This window comes from Bos indicus x Bos taurus, chromosome 10 (genome assembly GCF_003369695.1).
Source record: "Bos indicus x Bos taurus breed Angus x Brahman F1 hybrid chromosome 10, Bos_hybrid_MaternalHap_v2.0, whole genome shotgun sequence".
Taxonomy (NCBI): domain Eukaryota; kingdom Metazoa; phylum Chordata; class Mammalia; order Artiodactyla; family Bovidae; genus Bos; species Bos indicus x Bos taurus.
Window position 1 is genome coordinate 29,736,884 of NC_040085.1, and position 18,465 is coordinate 29,755,348.

General features: G+C 37.0%; 1 protein-coding gene across 2 annotated transcripts in view; it reads left to right on the top strand.

Annotated features, from left to right (window-relative positions):
• Window positions 1-956: 956 nt before the first annotated feature.
• BUB1B (BUB1 mitotic checkpoint serine/threonine kinase B) overlaps window positions 957-18,465 on the top strand; it is a 55,189-nt gene continuing 37,680 nt past the window's right edge. The window contains exons 1-5 of one of the 2 annotated variants that reach the window (XM_027553510.1): window positions 957-1,233; window positions 4,169-4,315; window positions 9,271-9,330; window positions 9,718-9,862; window positions 13,753-13,949. In XM_027553510.1, coding sequence (XP_027409311.1) covers window positions 1,199-1,233; window positions 4,169-4,315; window positions 9,271-9,330; window positions 9,718-9,862; window positions 13,753-13,949 — 584 coding nt within the window. In that variant the 5' untranslated portion in view covers window positions 957-1,198. The remainder of the gene's footprint in view (window positions 1,234-4,168; window positions 4,316-9,270; window positions 9,331-9,717; window positions 9,863-13,752; window positions 13,950-18,465) is intronic. The other variant, XM_027553509.1, reaches the window with a different exon arrangement.

Genomic DNA, 18,465 nt, shown 5'->3' on the forward strand with positions numbered 1-18,465 from the left:
GCTAGGGAATACTGGCGAATGTCTCTAAAAACTAGAAAACAGGAAACAAATTCTCCTGAAGGGCCTCCAGAAACACAGTCCTGCCAACATCTTGTTTAGTGTGAGACCTGAGTCAAATTTCTGACTTAGCAAATTGTAAGGTAATAAATTTGTGATGTTTTAAGCTGCTAAGTTTATGGAAGTTTGTTAGCATTAGAAGACAGAATATACTCCCTCCCTCAGAGATTCATGAGTGTAGTGAATCGGTCAGGACTGCTGTGCAGCTAGGCTTGTTCAAAAACCCTGCTCCCCAGCCACATCTGAGCTTACCATGGTTTCTTCCTCAAGAAATCAGAACTGGGACTAAAGAATGTCAGTAGAGGCTGGTCTTCTGAAGGGGAAAAGAGGCAAAACCTCCGGAGCTGTAGCATAGCTGTATTTTCTGCCTGGGACTGCAGCAGAGAAGCAAGGTGGTGTCATTACCACATTACAGATGAGTTAAAACTGAAGGTCAGAGAGAATATGTCGCTTGCCTAAGGTTGCACATTTGGTATGATTTCGACAGAATTAGATTCTAGTTTTCTTCAGTTCAAGTGCGGGGCAGGAAACAACTGGGTCAGAGCCGCCTAAGAACTCTGGACACTTGTGACACTTGGGGCAGACAGCAGGGGGTGGTCATAGCCTGGCCAGCCAGTCCAGAAATCAGGTCAAGAGCAAGCACTCAGAGACATCTCACTATGCTCATTATATCAGAGAATTCTGATGCTTAAAATGTTCCTCGCTTGCCTCAAAGATTAGCTCTAGAGCCTGGACGCAGAAAGCACCTGTTGAGAATTTACACCTCCTGAATTTACACCCGCTAAGCTTGCAGCACCTGGACAGCCACAATCCCCGGAAACTACCACTCCCACTATGCACCGCGACAGCGTTGACTAAACCCGGGATAAACTACAAGTCCCAGGATTCCTTGGGCACGAGCGCAGAGGAGCGGAGGGGCGTAGCACGTTGTCCGCGCGGGACCGTTAAATTTGAAACTTGGCGGCTGGGCGTGAGAGCTTGGGGTGGCTGGTTCGTGAGGGAATTAGGTGCGTGCTTTTTCGGGGAGCACCCTCCGGTCGCTTCAGTGCCTCGAAGGGTAGGTTGCAGAAGGAGGCCCAGGCGATCTGAGGCTCTGAAGAAAGGCCCGCGGGAGGACGAGGCCCTGAGCCGGGAATGCAGGATGGCGGCGATGCAGAAGGAAAGGGGTGCTCCGAGGTAGGTACCGGAGAAGGGCGGCCGGGAGCTGGGCCTGCGAGCTCCTAGGGTGCCTGGCAGTGACAGAGGCTCCGCTGAGAGCAGTCCAGGAGAAGAGCAGGCCCAACCGAATCGTCCTCCCTGCTGGAATTGGACGCGAGGAGTGGAGGTGAAGGCACAGGGTTAGCACTGACCTCAGTGCGCTGAGGGCGCGTGAGAATCCTGCTGCGTCCAGCTGCAAAGCCAAGGAGGCTGTGGGACCCCGGGGGTCCAAAGGGCTTGGAATTTGTGGTCTGTGTTTGTATCTCAGCCCAGCCATTCGCTAACTCTGTGACTTTGGATACGTCTTTAAATGGAAGATGCTGCTGTTAACGCTACCTACCATTCCGAGTTCTGGGAGAATTCAGAGTATTTGTAAAGTAACTGCCTCCAAATAAGTGCTTAGTACATGGTAGGTGCTGTCTTTAAGTTAGTAGCATAGTTAGAAATCTGAAAAGCCCTTCTCCTCATGCTTGCTGCTCTTCCTTATTTATCCATAAAGAAATGGCAACCCACTCCAGTGTTCTTGCCTGGAGAATCCCAGGGACGGGGGAGCCTGGTGGGCTGCCGTCTATGGGGTCGCACAGAGTCGGACACGACTGAAGCGACTTAGCAGCTTAGCAGCAAGCTCTTCTGGATTGAAATTCTATGTGCGTTTTCATTAGGGGCTACACGGTACTTATGGGCTTCCTAGGTGGCGCAGTGGTATAGGATCTGCCTGCCAATACAAGAGACACAAGAGAGACTCGGGTTCGATCCCTGGGTTGGGAAGATCCTCTGAAGCAATAAATGGCAGCTCCAGTATTCTTGCCTGGAAAATTCCATGGACAGAGGAGCCTGGTAGGCTACACTCCATAGGGTCACAGAGAATCAGACACCACTGAGCACTACCACCACCACACAGTACTTAGATAAATGTCATTTTACGAGCTCTTTAATTCATGCAAAAGATATATATACTTTTTATTTTATATTGGAGTATAGCCGATTAACACTATTGTAATAGTTTCAGGTGGACAGCAAAAGGACTCAGCCATACATGTATCCATTCTCCCCTAAACTCCCCTCCTATCCGGAGTGCCACCTAACATTAAGCAGAGTTCCCTATGCAATAGGATAGGACCTTATTGGTTATCCATTTAAAATATAGTGATGTCATGCGAGATATATTTATTAACCACCTACAAAGTACTAGGTGTAACAAAAACACAAAAATCCCTATCCTTATGAAGCTTAAGTTCTGGGTGGGATGAGGGTAGGGAAAACAGGATAAATAAACTAAAAGGTAGATAGTGGTTGGTACAAAACAAACAAAACTGGGGAGGAGGAGGGTTGGTGCAATTTTTGATAGTTTTGAACAGAGGGCCTCACTGAAAAGGTGTTATTTGGATCAAGACTGGAAGGAAACTCAAGAGTTAGTCATGCATTGATCTGGGGGGAGAAGTACAAAGACTGAAGGTGAGAGTTGGGTGAGGCAGGGGCACTGGCTGAGTAATTGGAGCAGAATGAACCAGAGAATAAAAGGAAGTAAAAATGGTGAAGATGCAGGCATTGGAAGGACTTGGCTTTTACTCTGTAGTTGAAAGTTATTGGAGGGTTTTGAGCAAAAGAAAGACATGATCTGACATGGGTTTAAACAGGATCACTTTGGCTGCAGTATCGAAAAGACTAAAGGTAGAAAAGGATGGAAGCAGAGAAACCAGTTTAGACATTATTTAAATAGTCCAGGCAAGAGAAGATGGTGGCTTGAGTCAGGCTGAAAACAGTGGAGATGCTGAGAAGAAGGCTTATTTCTGGATATGTTCTGGAGGTGGAACCAACAGGACTTGCTGGATGACTGGGGGCTGTGAGAGGGGTGTCTAGGTTGGCATTAAGATTTTTTACTTGAGAGCTGGATAAATGAAATTGCCATTTATTTGAGATGAGGGAAAAAGCAGGTCTTTGAGGAGGCAAGAGGAGAAGGGAGGGAGGAAGCAATCCCAGCTCAATTTTGGACATTTAACAGATATTTTAATTGCTATTGTAAGAGAAGAAATCTAGAAACCTCAATATTTATTCACTGCTTACTACTGTTAGATCCTGTGTTAGATCATGAGAATAGAAAAATAAATGACATGGCCCTTATATTTACACAAAATAGTTAAAAAGATAAGAGTAGTTACAACTTACATTATTAATCACTTACAGTTTGTTTTCCTGAAGGGAGTTTTTAGCTCTTGTCTAGACTGAGGTCACACAAAACTTTCACTTTATTTTTGAAAAATAGTGCCTGTCTGTCTCTGTTTTAAACACAGAAATAGCATCTCTTGGCCAGAAGTAAACTTCTCTTCGAGGATTGTAGAGCTCTGAAGTTCAGAGTATATACCCTTTGTGGTGATTACCTCCAAAAAGCTTTTGCAGATTCCCCCCCATAGAATTGACATAATTGGAGGAGCCATTTATGACCAGTAAACTGTATTTTTGTCTGCTTCTACTCTGGGCAACCTATATATATAAACTTCAGCTTTAAGTAATCAGTTGAAACATGGGGTTAGTCTGATAAACACTTTGCTAATTTTAAATTAAACAAGGTGATGTATTCAGTGATAGGCATCAATCTGACTTTTGTCTACTTTGCCAAATTTATAATATTTTTTTCCCTTCTTTCTTCCTGTCATAAACTTTCTTCTTAGGATATTGCTCACAATACTGTAGCCATGTTCTCTCTTCCATTAGGTAATACTGCAGCCTTGAACTTGGAAACCAGGTCACAGATAGAAGGTTAGGAGTATAACATTAATAACACTACTAATCTGCTGGCCCACTGTATTTAACCCAAAGATCATGAATTATCACTTTTCTGAAAACATTTACAATAATCCAGTGTTGTAACAATTCAGTGTTAGTATGAGATTTACTTTTGTTTCTCTCTTCACAGTGACATCATGTCCTTGGAGGGAGATGAATGGGAGCTGAGTAAAGAAAATGTCCAACCTTTAAGGCAGGGGCGGATCATGTCCACACTTCAGGGAGCTCTGGCACAGCAAGAATCTGCCTGTAACACTACTCTTCAACAACAAAAACGGTATGTAGGATGGTTGGGGCTCCAACCAGTCATCATTCACCCCCAGCTGTGGTAGTTAATGTGGCCGTGGACCCATGCAGGATGGCATAAGGAGTGGAGTACTAAACTACTCTTCAAAAATTGGTAGTCTGAGAATCTGTTCCCCTCCTGCTTTCTTATCACACAACAGCTATCTAAAGATCCCCTCAAGCGCACTTAAGAAAAAGAGCTATAGGATTCCATTTCACTGGAGCAGCCAAACTCTTTATCAATAGAAATATTTCTCATACAGGGGTAACTGATAAGCAAAGCAGTATCATATTATAGTATTTACCAAAAGAATTATGTCATTCTGAATCCTGAAACAGAATTAACTCTTTGAGACTAATCAATTAATGAAATTGCTTCTTTGTGTTCTGAATACTGAGGGAGAGTGCATCTGTTTATCCTTTGTCTGTACTCAATTATAATGTTCTAGGAAACTATTTTTGAGAATGTGTGCAAAAGAAATAGTGGTCTCCAAAGAAAATGTAAGCCTTGGAGAAACTGAATTTAAGGAACTCAGGGTGATGAAAAGCTGAAAAATACCACTGTATTGTTCAATATAGTGAATGATAAAACTTGCTCTCCTTTGACAAATGTTTTGATAAATACACTTCTTTTCAAAAAGGTAAACTAAAGTATTGGTTTCTACCTGCAGTCTCGTGACCAAAAAATTCTTGTATTATCAGAAAATTATCATAATTTTGATCTAATGTAATGATTACCCTTGATCATCTCTTTGAATCTTTAAAAGCATTGGATTTTATGTTTTTGTTTCACAGATGGTGTTCTATTCTTAAATCTTTTTGATGACATTCTGTGACATTGTACTAGTTTTTCCACTTCACTAACTACTGTTCCTTTTTGCTTGTTGGCTTCCTACTTCATTTTACCTAAGTTTGTGTTCTTTGCCCTCTGTTCTCATTCCATATTCAAATTTTCCAGCATTATTTAACTACTGTCTACATCTCTTACTTGCCTTCTAAATATCTTTTTATCTTCCTGTAACATATGATGAGATAAATATTTCACTAGTGTATTAAATACTGAATCTCTTCTCTCATGTAGGACCTTCCTTTTTCTACTCCATTTTGATTAATGGTATGAATTAATCTGAATGATTAATTAATTCAGATTAATTAACCTGAATTACCTCACTGCTCTCTCATACTCATTGATTTAGTTGATTGCTAGGAATTGGTGATTTTTTTTTTAAAGATCTAATTATTATTATTATTTTAAACTTTTGACTGTGCTGGGTCTTTGTTGCTGTGTGCAGGCTTTCTCTAGTTGTGGTGAGCAGGGAGTACTTTTTGTTGCAGTGCGCAGGCTTCTCATTGAGGTGGCTTCTCTTGGCCACCTAGGCACATGGGCTTCAGTAGTTGTGACTCTCAGTCTAGTAGTTGTGGCGCACGGGTTTAGTTGCTCCAAGGCATGTAGGATCTTCTCAGAGCAGGGATCGAACTTGTGTCCCCTGCGTTGGCAAGAAGATTCTTAACCACTGGACTACCAGGGAAGCCCCTGATTTTTTTAAGTATAATTTGCATGCAGTGAAAGGCTCAAATTTTTAAGTATGCTTAGGTGATTTTGATACACATTTCAAGACAGAACATTTTTATTACCTCCGAAGATTCTCTCCTGCACCTTCCCAATCAATCTTCCCCTCCTCCATGAAGAAACCAGTGATCACATTTTTATCACCATAGGTTAGTTTTGTTTATTTTACTATATATAAATGGAATTATGCAGTACTTTCAATATATTTTTTAGGCATTTTCACGTTGCATGTATTTAGTAGATTGTTCCTTTTTTTTAACTGAGTAGTATTTCATTTGTTTATCCATTTATCAGTTGATGGACAAATGGATTCTTTCCAGTTATGTGTTTTGTGGGTAAAGCTGCTATTTACATTCTAGAGTAAGACTTTTTGTGGACATAGATTGTCATTTCTCTTGGAATAGCATTGCTAGGTCATAGAATAAGTGTTTGTTTTCCAAAAAGGTTGTAATATTTTACACTCCTATCAGACACGTATTAGAATCAACTTTCTCCAGATCCATTCCCATATTTAGTGTGGTGGTTTTTTTTTGTTTTTTTGTTTTTTTCATTTTAGCCATTCTGGTGGATGTGTAATAGTATCTCATGATGGTTTTACTTCCCATCTCCCAGGTGACTACTGAAGTGAGCACTTATTTATTTGTTTATTGGCCATTTATATATCTTCTTTTGTGATGCGTTTGTTCAGATATTTTGCCTTATTTTACAATTGGAAGATCCCCTGGAGGAGGGCATGACATCCCACTCCAGTATTCTTGCCTGAAGAATCCCCATGGACAGAGGAGCTTGGTGGTCTACAGTTCATGGGGTCGAAAAGAGTTGGACATGACTGAGCATCTAAGAATAGGACTGAAAGAGTTCTTTATGTAGTCTGTATACAAGTCCCTTATCAAATATATGTGTTAAAATATTTTCTCCCAGTTCATGGCTATCTATTTTCTTGGTATTTTTTGACAAGCCGAAGTTTTTAATTTTGATGTCTGATTAATTAGTGTTTTTCTTTTAGTACCTTTTGTGTCTCCTCTAGGAAATCTTTGCCTGCCTAAAAGGTCCTTTTTTCTGAAAAAAGGAAAATATCCTGTCATTTTTTTTTCTCCTAGTAGCTATGTTTTAGCTTTTATGTTTAAGTCTGTGATTCATCTTAAATTTGTCCTTGTGCATGGCGTGAGGTTAGAATAAAAGGTCTTATGCTTCCGTCCCTACCCTCATATGCCTATCTGCCTTCAGTTGTTGAAGAGAGTTTTTTGTCTTTCCCCATTAAATTGCTTTGGGGCTTTTGTCAAAAATCATTTGGTTGTGTATGTGTGGATCATTTCTAGACTCTATTCTGTTCCATTGATCTAACTGTCTACCTTTTCATCAGTTGTATGTTGTCTTGATTAGCTTTATATAATAAGACTTGAAGTCAGAATAAGTTCTCCACTTGTTCTTTTTCAAAATTCTTTCAGCTATTATTGGTCCTTTGCTTTTCCAAATTTTAAAATCATTGTGTCAGTTTCTAGAAAAGAGACTGCTAGGATTTGAATTGGATTGCATTGAATCCATAGATAAATTTGGAGGTTTGTTGATTTTTATCAATAGTGTCTTGAATTTTTTTTTTCATTATTTCATTATCTTATACTTAAATCACCATTTTAGTCACACAATTGTGGCCCCTTTTCTAATTTCTCCTATTCTTATACTGTTGTTATCAAACAGGGTTCTTGGATTCTTTAATCAATAGAAATTGGTGAGAGGCCAGACAAGACATTCAAGCAAGGCTTTACTGGGACTAGAGCTGCAGGGAGCAAAAACAAGTAACAGGTTCCCTTGCTTGCTTCCTGAACATGGGCCAACTGGTGCCCTAAAGGGAATGAGGGTAGCGGTGGGTCCAAGGTTTGGGCTGGAGGGGTGGCTCGGGTGATCTGCCCACCCCCTTGGTTTTGCTGTATGCAGGGATCATACTGCAGTACCCTGCTTTTGCTCTGGACACCTTAGAAGCAGCAGTTGAGTTTTTGGACTTTTTGTATCTTGTTCAAAATTTGTTCCAGCTGTGTTCATGTACACAGTTATTTTTAACTCCCTTATAGTTTCTTTATATTCTCTTGCTCCAGAAAACATTTCTCCAGGTACAAGCACTGTAGCCAAGGGTCCCAGGTCTCAGCCTTTTTCAGTGTTACCTGATTAATCTTCTTGAAATCTTTACTTACCATATTCAAGATACTCTCCAACTGAAGAACCAGTACTGGCTTGAACAGGCAGAATCCAAGCTCTTTAAATTTGCATTTAAAGCATTCTCTTACCTCTCTAGATATCTCCATTTATTCCCAATACTGACTCTATGTTATAGCTGGATAAGCTCTCTGATTTTGACAACTGTATTCAATACTGATTTCTCTCTCTCTTGGAAAACTCTCTTTTTCTTTGAAATCTTATGTTTCCTTCAGAGTCCCACCTTCTACGACTGCTTCTATAACGCCTCCTTTTGACATCATGAAGCCTTTACTATCAATTCTTGGCAGTTGTAATATACTGCTCTGTATTGTTAATTTTTCATTTATGTACTGTCTTTCTTATTAGAGTTTAAGGGTCTTTTGTGTCAGGGACTACTCTTATTCTTTATGTTAAACATAATCCCTTATACAGTTATTATTGATAAATTGTTTATTTAAATTGTGGTTTATTACATAATACTTCCCCTCTATTCTGACTGGTCAATCTTTAACTTCATCTTAGCCCTCTGCCTTTGTAAGCACTTTATAAAGTCGTATTTCACACTTTCTCTGAAACATTCCTCCAATTTTTATATGGTCTAATTCTTCTTTGACTAATGTTATCCATGGAATTTCTCTGTAAGAGTCTTATTTCTGGGTATATATTTATGTGTGTGTATATATTTAGCTTCTTCAGTACTATCATATGCATATAAAGGTAGTGGGTGTCATTTATTGAGTACTTAACTACTTACTTTGTTAAACACTTTACACTTAAGACTAATCAACCTAATAAGATAGATCATATTATTATCCCCATTTTACAGATGAGGTAACTGAAAGCAGAGTTTAAGTAGCTTTTCTAATGTCAGTTAGTGATTAGTGGAGCTGCACTGGAACCTTGGGAGTCTTGTTCCAGAGCTTTAAATGCTGTGTAATAGTGCTTTTCTATAAGTTGTCTTGAAATTTCTCTAATTTCTTCATATTTTGTCTCTCCAGTTATGTTATCAAACAGAATCCTGATTATTTCTATTCTTTTTCTTTCTGTTTAACAAGCTCTCAAACTCCAATACATTTATCTAGATTGATATTAAATACTTAATAATGAATAAAAATAAAGGTGACACTTGTTCATTTGGCTGTTATCACTATTGCTTATGCTAACATTTTCTGTTTAAATTTCAGAGCATTTGAATCTGAAATTCGATTTTATGCTGGAAATGACCCTCTGGATGTTTGGGATAGGTGAGTCTTTTTTATTTAACAGGGCAATAGAAACTCAATAGATGGAGTTCTTTTAGCTATGCTTCTCAAACTGGGTTGTGTGAAGCAGTGTGTTAGAGTAGAGAGTAGTGTTTTTGAGACACAAAGAAGCAGAATAATCATAGTGTATCTTCCTGAGGTGTGACTGTGAGCTATACCCGTCTGCCACCATCCTCATTTTTTCCCACAGGTACATATTAGCAATATTTAGAAAAGTTTGAGAGATACAGGTTTAGGACATGTCACTGAAAAACTCTAAATAAACATTGTCAACATATTAGATATTTCTACTTTGAAAAGTCCAGAATGGATCTTGGAACAAGACATGTTAAACTTGAAAAATAATTCATTTCCTCTCTTCCTATTCAGATATATTAACTGGACAGAGCAAAACTATCCTCAGGGCGGGAAGGAAAGCAATATGTCAACATTACTAGAAAGAGCTGTAGAAGCACTACAAGGAGAAAAACGATATTATAATGATCCTCGATTTCTTAGTCTCTGGCTTAAGCTGGTAAGTCTTTCTGAAGTGCCATCTGAGTTTAAAATATTAAATTAAGAGATTTTTCTCTATAGGTATCTTATACATCCAAAAACTGAGCTGTTCAGTAGATACTAAACATTCCATAAATACTCAATATTTGTTAAATTGTTTCCATCTAGAGATGCATTTTACTATATTTTTTTTAACCCATTAAAAGTGATCATAAGGCCAGATAAGATCATCTCTCTCTGTAGGAATGGGTTATTTATCGATTTTAATCATCATTAGTCCATGCAGCTGTACTTGGGGAGGACATATAGGAACCAGCAGGTGGTAGGTAGTAGTACAGTTGTTTGGGAAAAGCTTTTGTAGGTGATTCTGCTGTTCCTTTCTTCCATTTTTTGAATCATCACCATAAAAAAAAGTGTTGTTTATATTTTATCTATCTTTCATTTTTTTTCATTTAGTATGTTGCTATAATTAAAACTATTGACCTGACCACTTTGTACTGTCTTACTTGACATGTAGTTCTTTTAAGAACACTTTTGAGGATTTTTTATGAAAACATCTTTATAAAAATGATGACCAGAGTTTCTTAGACATTAACTCTTCTCTTTTATTCTAAAAGAGATTAGAGAAAAGCAACTGGGGACTTCCTGGTGGTCCAGTGGTTAAGAATCTACCTTCCAATGCAGGGGACACAGTTTCAATCCCTGGTTGGAGAACTGAGATCCCACAGGCCATGGGGCAACAAAGCCCACACACGACAACTACTGAGCCTGCACACCACAACTCGAGAGAAGCCCACACGTCTCAAAAAAAGACCACCTAACCCAACTAAGACCTGATGCAGCCAAAAATAAATAAATAAATAATTCTTTTAAAAAAAGGAAAAATGCCAAGTGGTAAATATTTAGAATAGAATTTTAAGTGATAGAATTAGATATTGGATAAAAACTTTAAATAAAATATATAAAAAATTAAAAATAAGTAGTCAAGTAATTCTAAATAATAGACTATTTTCAACAATCATTGTAATATGATGAAATACCAACATTGGAAATTAATAAGTTTTCTGGCTAAAATATATCTCCATATTTCTGGCTAAAATATAATAAAATAATTATTAATATAGTTAAATGAATCTTGAAGACATAATTATCTTGATTTCTGCAGGTCATTTGACATATCTTGGCATCCTTATGTAAGTTGGTGACATTACCTTAGGGATAGTAGTTATGGGAATTTATAAGAAAGGGTGGCACACAAAGAATGCTAAACAGATTTGTTAGTATGGAGACTGTGGTTCCTGATGGTGTACCAATAGATTTTGTTGTTCATTCTATATATAATATTCTTATATGTGACTTATTAGAAGGTTGAACTAAATAAACCTCTAAAGTGACATTTAATCCCAGGTTTCTATGATTATATTTAGTTGGGGCTATTAAAAGTAGTAATTGGAATAATTTCTCTGTTCACTTGTGTTAACCCAATGTTTATAGTGAAGAGTAATGATTATCATAGAGTAAAAAGCATAATCTAAACCAGTGCTCCTGAAAGAATGATCTGTAGACTGTTCAAGGTAAATACAAAAATTGAGAGTAAGCGTTTAGAAATTTTATTAACAATTTAATGTTGTGCATCTATGCACATCATTTTTCTTGTAACTTCTATTTTTATTGTCTTTTTAAAAAATATCAGTCAACAATGCAATGAAAACTTTTAAACACACACGCCTAAAACTGTCCCCTTCACCGCAGGTAATTGGAAAAGCACTGGTCTAGATAACCCTCAAGTTCAACATTTAAAAAAAAAAAAAACTGCCCCCTTCACCACAGGTAATTGGAAAACACTGGTCTAGATAACCCTCAAATTCAACATTAAAAAAAAATAAAAACCCTCAAATTCAAATTATTAGTCCTAGAGTGATCAGCAGTAATCTCTAAACTTTATACCTGGGAAACAAGGTGCATATTAAATTATTTTGCTCTCTTTCTTAGTCTAAAGGAATAAAGATGGGTTCCTCAAACTACTCTTTTGCTTTGCAGAAAGTTTTTTCCAGTCATTTTTATAAAGGATAACTAAAATCTAGCTAAGGAAAAATTTGTTCTTAGAAAATATCCAGTATTTTTAGTTAAAAGTTTAAAATGGTTTTAATTTGGCTTTTTAAGAGTTACCAGAAAGATATGTTTAATAATTTTTGAATCGATTAATCTAACCATCTTATCCTTTTATTTATTTCTTAAGTGATCTTATTCAGCACTCTAGAATAACCCAAACTGTATTCAGTGCCCCATGCTGCACCACAGCTATTCAGAAAACCATTACTGAAGTGCAGTCAATTTTAAACTTTATTTATGTAGTAATAGATATCAAGGACTTGCTCTTACAGTGATAAACATTGAGAATTATTACTTTGCTTGAAATATCATCACATGTGGGAAAACATCTCTAATTTGAATAAGCAGAAAAACTCCATTACTGAATTACTGTGAAATTAAACTATAAGATACTAATGGATTTTGTTAAAGATATAAATGGAACATTTCATTTTTTTCTACTAGACCGTGGGTAGGGACTGGAATGTAGTAGAGAGCAATGTTTTCTGCCTTTGTGGAACTTACTTTATTGAGAAAGACAGATGGGTTAAGTCTAACAGGAGAGAAAGAGGGAAAGTGTTGAGATGTATGGTAAAACATACGAGGCAGACTAAACCAAGGCTACGCAATCAGGAACAGAAAGATATGAATGAAAATACATGTAGTAAATGAACAGGAGAAAATATTATCCTCTGCAGTAGTAAAAGAACTCTTAATGAGAACACTGAAATGTTATTTTTATATGAAAGTAGAAACTTTTAAAAATAAATATTAGCTATGAAATTATGTTTGGAAATAACTACTAACATTTTAAATTTGTATAACCATCTTAGAAAGCAATTTACTTTTTAACATAGTTCCACTTATAGGAATTTATCTTAAGGGAATAATGTAAAATGTGAAAGGCAATATGCTTAAAGGTATTCATTACACAGTTATTTACAATTGGGAAAAATTAGAAGTGGTTTGTCCAAAAAATAAGGGAATAGTTAAATGATGAAAGATCTACTAGATGGAACATTGTTCACCTGTTCAAAAATATTAATTAAGTAGCAGCATGGAAAAATGAATGATGCACAGTTAAATGGAATAAAAATATTTAATTATGATTAAAACTATAAAATGACAAAAATCTTTTTATCCTGTGGAAAAATGATATATGTTCCTTTTTTTCCTCAAGAGAAAAATAAAGACTGAAAAAATATATCAAACTTGTGAGTGGTGTGGGATTTTACTGATCCCTTCCCTTTCCCTTTTTGCTGCTCGAATTATCTGTATTGTAGCTGGTCTTAATAAGGTCCCTTTTAAAATACAGATTTGACCGTGTCATTTCTTAGCTCTCCTACCCCAACACATATAACATTGACTATCAGGTATATTTACAATTGATGAGCTTGACTTTCAAGCCTGGTCACACCTTTTTTCCTCAAACTTCTATCTAGCCTACACCTCCACAAATTTAGTCTTCAGTGTCTTTGCTTATGCTTTTTCCTCTGCCTAGAGTGCACTTCATTTCCCACTCTTTACCTTATATAAGTCTATTTCTCCTTAAGGGCCACACTCAAATGTCATGCATTCTTGAAAGCTTTCTTCCCCATTTCTTTTTCTTACAAATTAATTCCTTACTTTTGTCAGGTAAGGGATTAGTGTAAATGTGTTTTAGGTCCTCCCAATATATTCCTTATAATCTTGTGTTATAATAATAGATAATATTTTTTTCAGTGCAGAAACTACATATTGTATCTCCAGTGACTGGCACATAACAGACAAAATGTGAAGAAAAATTGGTTAACTGCTAATGCTTTTAATTTGTTACAGGGGCATTTATGCAATGAACCTTTGGATATGTACAGTTATTTACATAACCAAGGAATTGGCATTTCACTTGCTCAGTTTTATATCTCATGGGCTGAAGAATATGAAGCTAGAGAAAACTTTAAGAAAGCAGATCTGATATTTCAAGAAGGTATTGAACAGAAGGCTGAACCACTGGAAAGACTGCAGTCCCAGCACAGGTAAACTTCCTCTCTGCAGCTTTTTGTAACTCTTTAATAGATACAAAAAGTTGTTTTGCATCTGAATAAAGTGCTCTCTGTGGATTGGCAAGTTAATTTCATTACTATTTGGTTTTTTAAAAGACAATATTTCAATATTTTCTATTTAATATACAGTAAAATATAGTCTTTGATGTACAGTTCTGTATGTTTTCACAAGTAAATAGAAACATGTAACCATTATCATCATTAAGATATAGTTGAATTATTTCATCACTCCATAGAATTCCCATATTCTGTCCCTTTGTGGTCAACACCTACTCACAGTCCCAACCTCTGGCAACCACTGATCTATTCTCCAGCCCTATAGTTTAGACTTTTCCATAATATCATGTCAGTGGAATCATATAGTATATAGTCTTTTGATTCGGGTTGCTTTCATTTAGCATAATGCATTTGAGTTGTAAGAGTTCTTTATTCTGAATACAAGTCTTTTGTCAGATGAATGATTCATAAACCTTTCTCCCAGCTTAATTCTGGAAGTGACTTTTACAGTACAGAAGTTTTTAATTTTGAAGAAGTTTAATTTATCAATTATTTCTTGTATGGGTTGTGCTTTTGGTATATCTAAGAATTTCATCTAGCTGAAGGTCACAAAGATTTTTCTCCTGTGTTTTTATCCTGAAATGTTATAGTTTTACTTTTTGTTTTTAAATTTGTGATCCATTTTGAGTTAATTTTTGTAGAAGGTATTAAGGTTCTTTTTTTTTTTACCTATGAGCCTTATTTATTCACGTGCCTTTTGTTGAAAAGGTTTTCTCCATTGAAGTACCTTTGCATTTTTGTCAAAAATCAGGTGATCATATTTGTGTAGGTTTATTTGTTACTCTGTTTTCTCTTTTGATCTTAATGTCTATCATTGGTATATATTACCCTTATCTGGATTGCTGAAGAGTTATAGTAAGTCTGGAAATCAGTTAATTGTTCTTTTTAACTCTTCTACTTCATTTGACTTTCTGTATAAATTCTAGAATCACCTTTCTAGGATTTTGATTAGTATTATGCATGAACAAGATGTATTTCTCCATTTATTTAGATCTTTTATTTCTTTGAATAGGCTTTGGTAGTTTTTGTCTTTCAAGGACTTGGTCCGCTTCATCTAAGTGATGAGTTAGTAGGCATAGAGGTGTTCATAGTATTCCTTTATTATCTTTTTAATGTCTATAGGTTAGGTAGTGACCTTCCTTCTTTGTTTTTTCATATTGATAATCCTGATACTGGTCCTCTGGTTTATCAGTTTCTATTGATCTTTTTAGGAAATCAGCTTTTGCTTCCATTGATTTTTTAATCTTAATTGATACTCTGCTCCTGATTTTATTAATTTCTGCTCTTTATTATTTCCTTCTTTGTGCTTACTTTGGGTTTAACTTGCCCCTTTTCTAATTTAAGGTGACACTTAGAGCACTGTTTTCTAGAGCTTTTTTTCCTAATATAAAAGATTTCTGTCTAAGCACTGCTTTAGCTGTATCCCACAGATTTTGATAATAATACTATATTTTCATTTTCATTCAGTTCAAAATATTTTCTAATTTTCCTTATGTCTTCCTTTTGATCCATGGGATATATAGAAGTGTGTTATTAGGAAATGTTTGGAGATTTTTCAGACATCTCCCTGCTACTGATTTCTAGTTTAATTCCATTATGGTTAGAGAACATAACTTGTATGGTTTCAAGTCTTTCTAATTTATTAAGGTTCACTCTATGGCCCAGAATATGTGAATGTTTTGTGTACACCTGAAAAATGTGTTTTCTGCTATTTTGGAATAAAATATTTTATAAATGTCACTCTTAGGTCAAGTAGATTGGTAGTCAGTTCTGGTCTTCTTTATCCTTGCTGACTTTCTGTTTACTTATTCTGTCAATTACTGAGAAAGGAATCTTGAAGTCTCTTTTATTGTGGGTTTTTTTTTGTGGGATTTTCTTTTTCTTTTTTTTCCCACACAGCCTGTGGGATCTTTGTTCCCCTTCCAGGAACTGAACCTGGGCCCTCGAAAATGAGAGTTCAGAGTCCTAACCACTGGACCACCAGGGAATTCCCTCTTTTATTGTGAATTTATCTCTTCTTTGAGCTCCTATCAGCCTTGCTACATATATTTTGAAGTTCTATTAAGTAAATACACATTTAGAATTGATCCCTTTATCATCATATAATGTTCATCTTTATCCCTGATCATACTTTTTCTGAAGTCAGCTTGATCTGATATTAATATAGTCAGTCCAGCTTTCTTTAGTTTTCATGATATGTCTTTTCCTTTCTTTACTTTTTTTCCTAACAGTTTTAAAGGTATGCAACCATTGCCACAATCTAATTTTAAACATTTTTAACATCCCAAAATGAATTCCATACTTACTATTATTCCACAGAACTGGAAAAGGTCAGTTTTCATTCCAATCCCAAAGAAAGGCAATGCCAAAGAATGTTCAAACTACCACACAATTGCACTCTTCTCACATGCTAGCAAAGTAATACTCAAATTTCTCCAAGCTAGGCAGTTGCGACCCACTCCAATACTCTTGCCTGGAAAATCCCGTGGACGGAGGAGCCTGGTAGGCTGCAGTCCATGGGGTCGCTAAGAGTCGGGCATGACTGAGCGACTTCACTTTCATGCATCGGAGACGGAAATGGCAACCCACTCCAGTGTTCTTGCCTAGGGAATCCCAGGGACAGGGGTGCCTAGTGGGCTGCTGTCTATGGGGTCGCACAGAGTTGGACACGACTGAAGCGACTTAGCAGCAGCAGCAGCAGGCTTCAACAGTACGTGAACCAAGAACTTCCAGATGTTCAAGCTGGATTTAGAAAAGGCAGAGGAACCAGACATCAAATTGCCAACATTTGTTGGATCATAGAAAAAGCAAGAGAATTCCAGAAAAACATCTACTTACGCTTCACTGACTATGCTAAAGCCTTTGACTCTGTGGATCACAACAAACTGGAAAATTCTGAAAAAGATGGGAATACCAGACCACCTTACCTGCCTCCTGAGAAATCTGTATGCAGGTCAAGAAGCAACAGTTAGAACCAGACATAGAACAACAGACTGGTTCCAAATTGGGAAAGGAGTACGTCAAGGCTGTATATTGTCACCGTGCTTATTTAACTTATATGCAGAGTACATCATGTGAAATGCCGGGCTGGATGAAGCACAAGCTGGAATCAAGATGGTCAGGAGAAATAGCAATAACGTGAAATATGCAAAAGACACTACGCTTATGGCAGAAAGTGAAGAAGAACTAAAGAGGCTTTTGATGAAAGTGAAAGAGGAGAGTGAAAAAGCTGGCTTAAAACTCAACATTCAGAAAACTAAGATCACGGCACCCAGTCCCATCACTTCATGGCAAATAGATGGAGAAACAATGGAAACAGTGACAGACTTTATTTTCTTGGGCTCCAGAATCACTGCAGATGGTGACTGCAGCCATGAAATTAAAAGACACTTGCCCTGAAGATAAGCTATGACCAACCTAGACAGTATATTAAAAAGCAGAGACATTACTTTGCCAACAAAGATCCATATAGTAAAAGCTATGGTTTTTCCAGTAGTCATGTATATGGATGTGAGAGTTGGACTATAAAGAAAGCTGAGCACCGAAAAATTGATGCTTTTGAACTGTGGTGTGGGAGAAGACTCTTGAAAGTCTCTTGGACTGCAAGGAGATCAAACCAGTCAATCCTAAAGGAAATCAGTCCTGAATATTAATTGGAAGAACTGATGCTGAAGCTCCAATACTCAGGCCACCTGATACAAAGAAGTGACTCGTTGGAAAAGACCTGATGCTGGGAAAGATTGAAGGTAGAAGAAGGGGATGACAGTGGATGAAATGGTTGGATGGCATCACCAACTTAATGGACATGAGTTTGAGCACGCTCCCGGAGTTGGTGATGGACAGGGAAGCCTGGCCTGGTGCAGTCCATGGGGTTCCAAAGAGTCAGCTACAATTGAGCAACTGAACTGAACTGAACTGATTAGCAGTGACTCTCCATTCCCTCTCAATCCAGTTCCAGGCAACCATTAATCTGCTTTCTCTCTCTGGGTTTCCCTATTCTGGACATTGCACATAAATGGAATCCTACGTTATGTGGTCTTTTGTGACTGGCTTCTTTCACTTACCGTATAGATGAACATAGTTGTGGCATATATCAGTATTTCGTTTTTATTGCGGAATAATATGTCATTCTATAGATACAGTGCATGACTTATCCATTCATCAGTTATTGGGCATTAGGTTGTTTTCATTTTTTGGCAATTATGAAATAATGCTGCTACAAACATTCATATTACAGGATTTTGTGTGGATTTCCTTTTATTAACAAAGGGGGTTCTTTTTATTGAAGGGTAGTCGATGTACAGTACTGTAGAAGTTAAAGGTATACAATGTAGTAATCCACAATATTTAAAGGTTATACTCCGGGTGGTGCTAATGGTAAAGAACCCACCTGCCATTGCAGTAGGCATAAGAAATGTGGATTTGGTCCCTA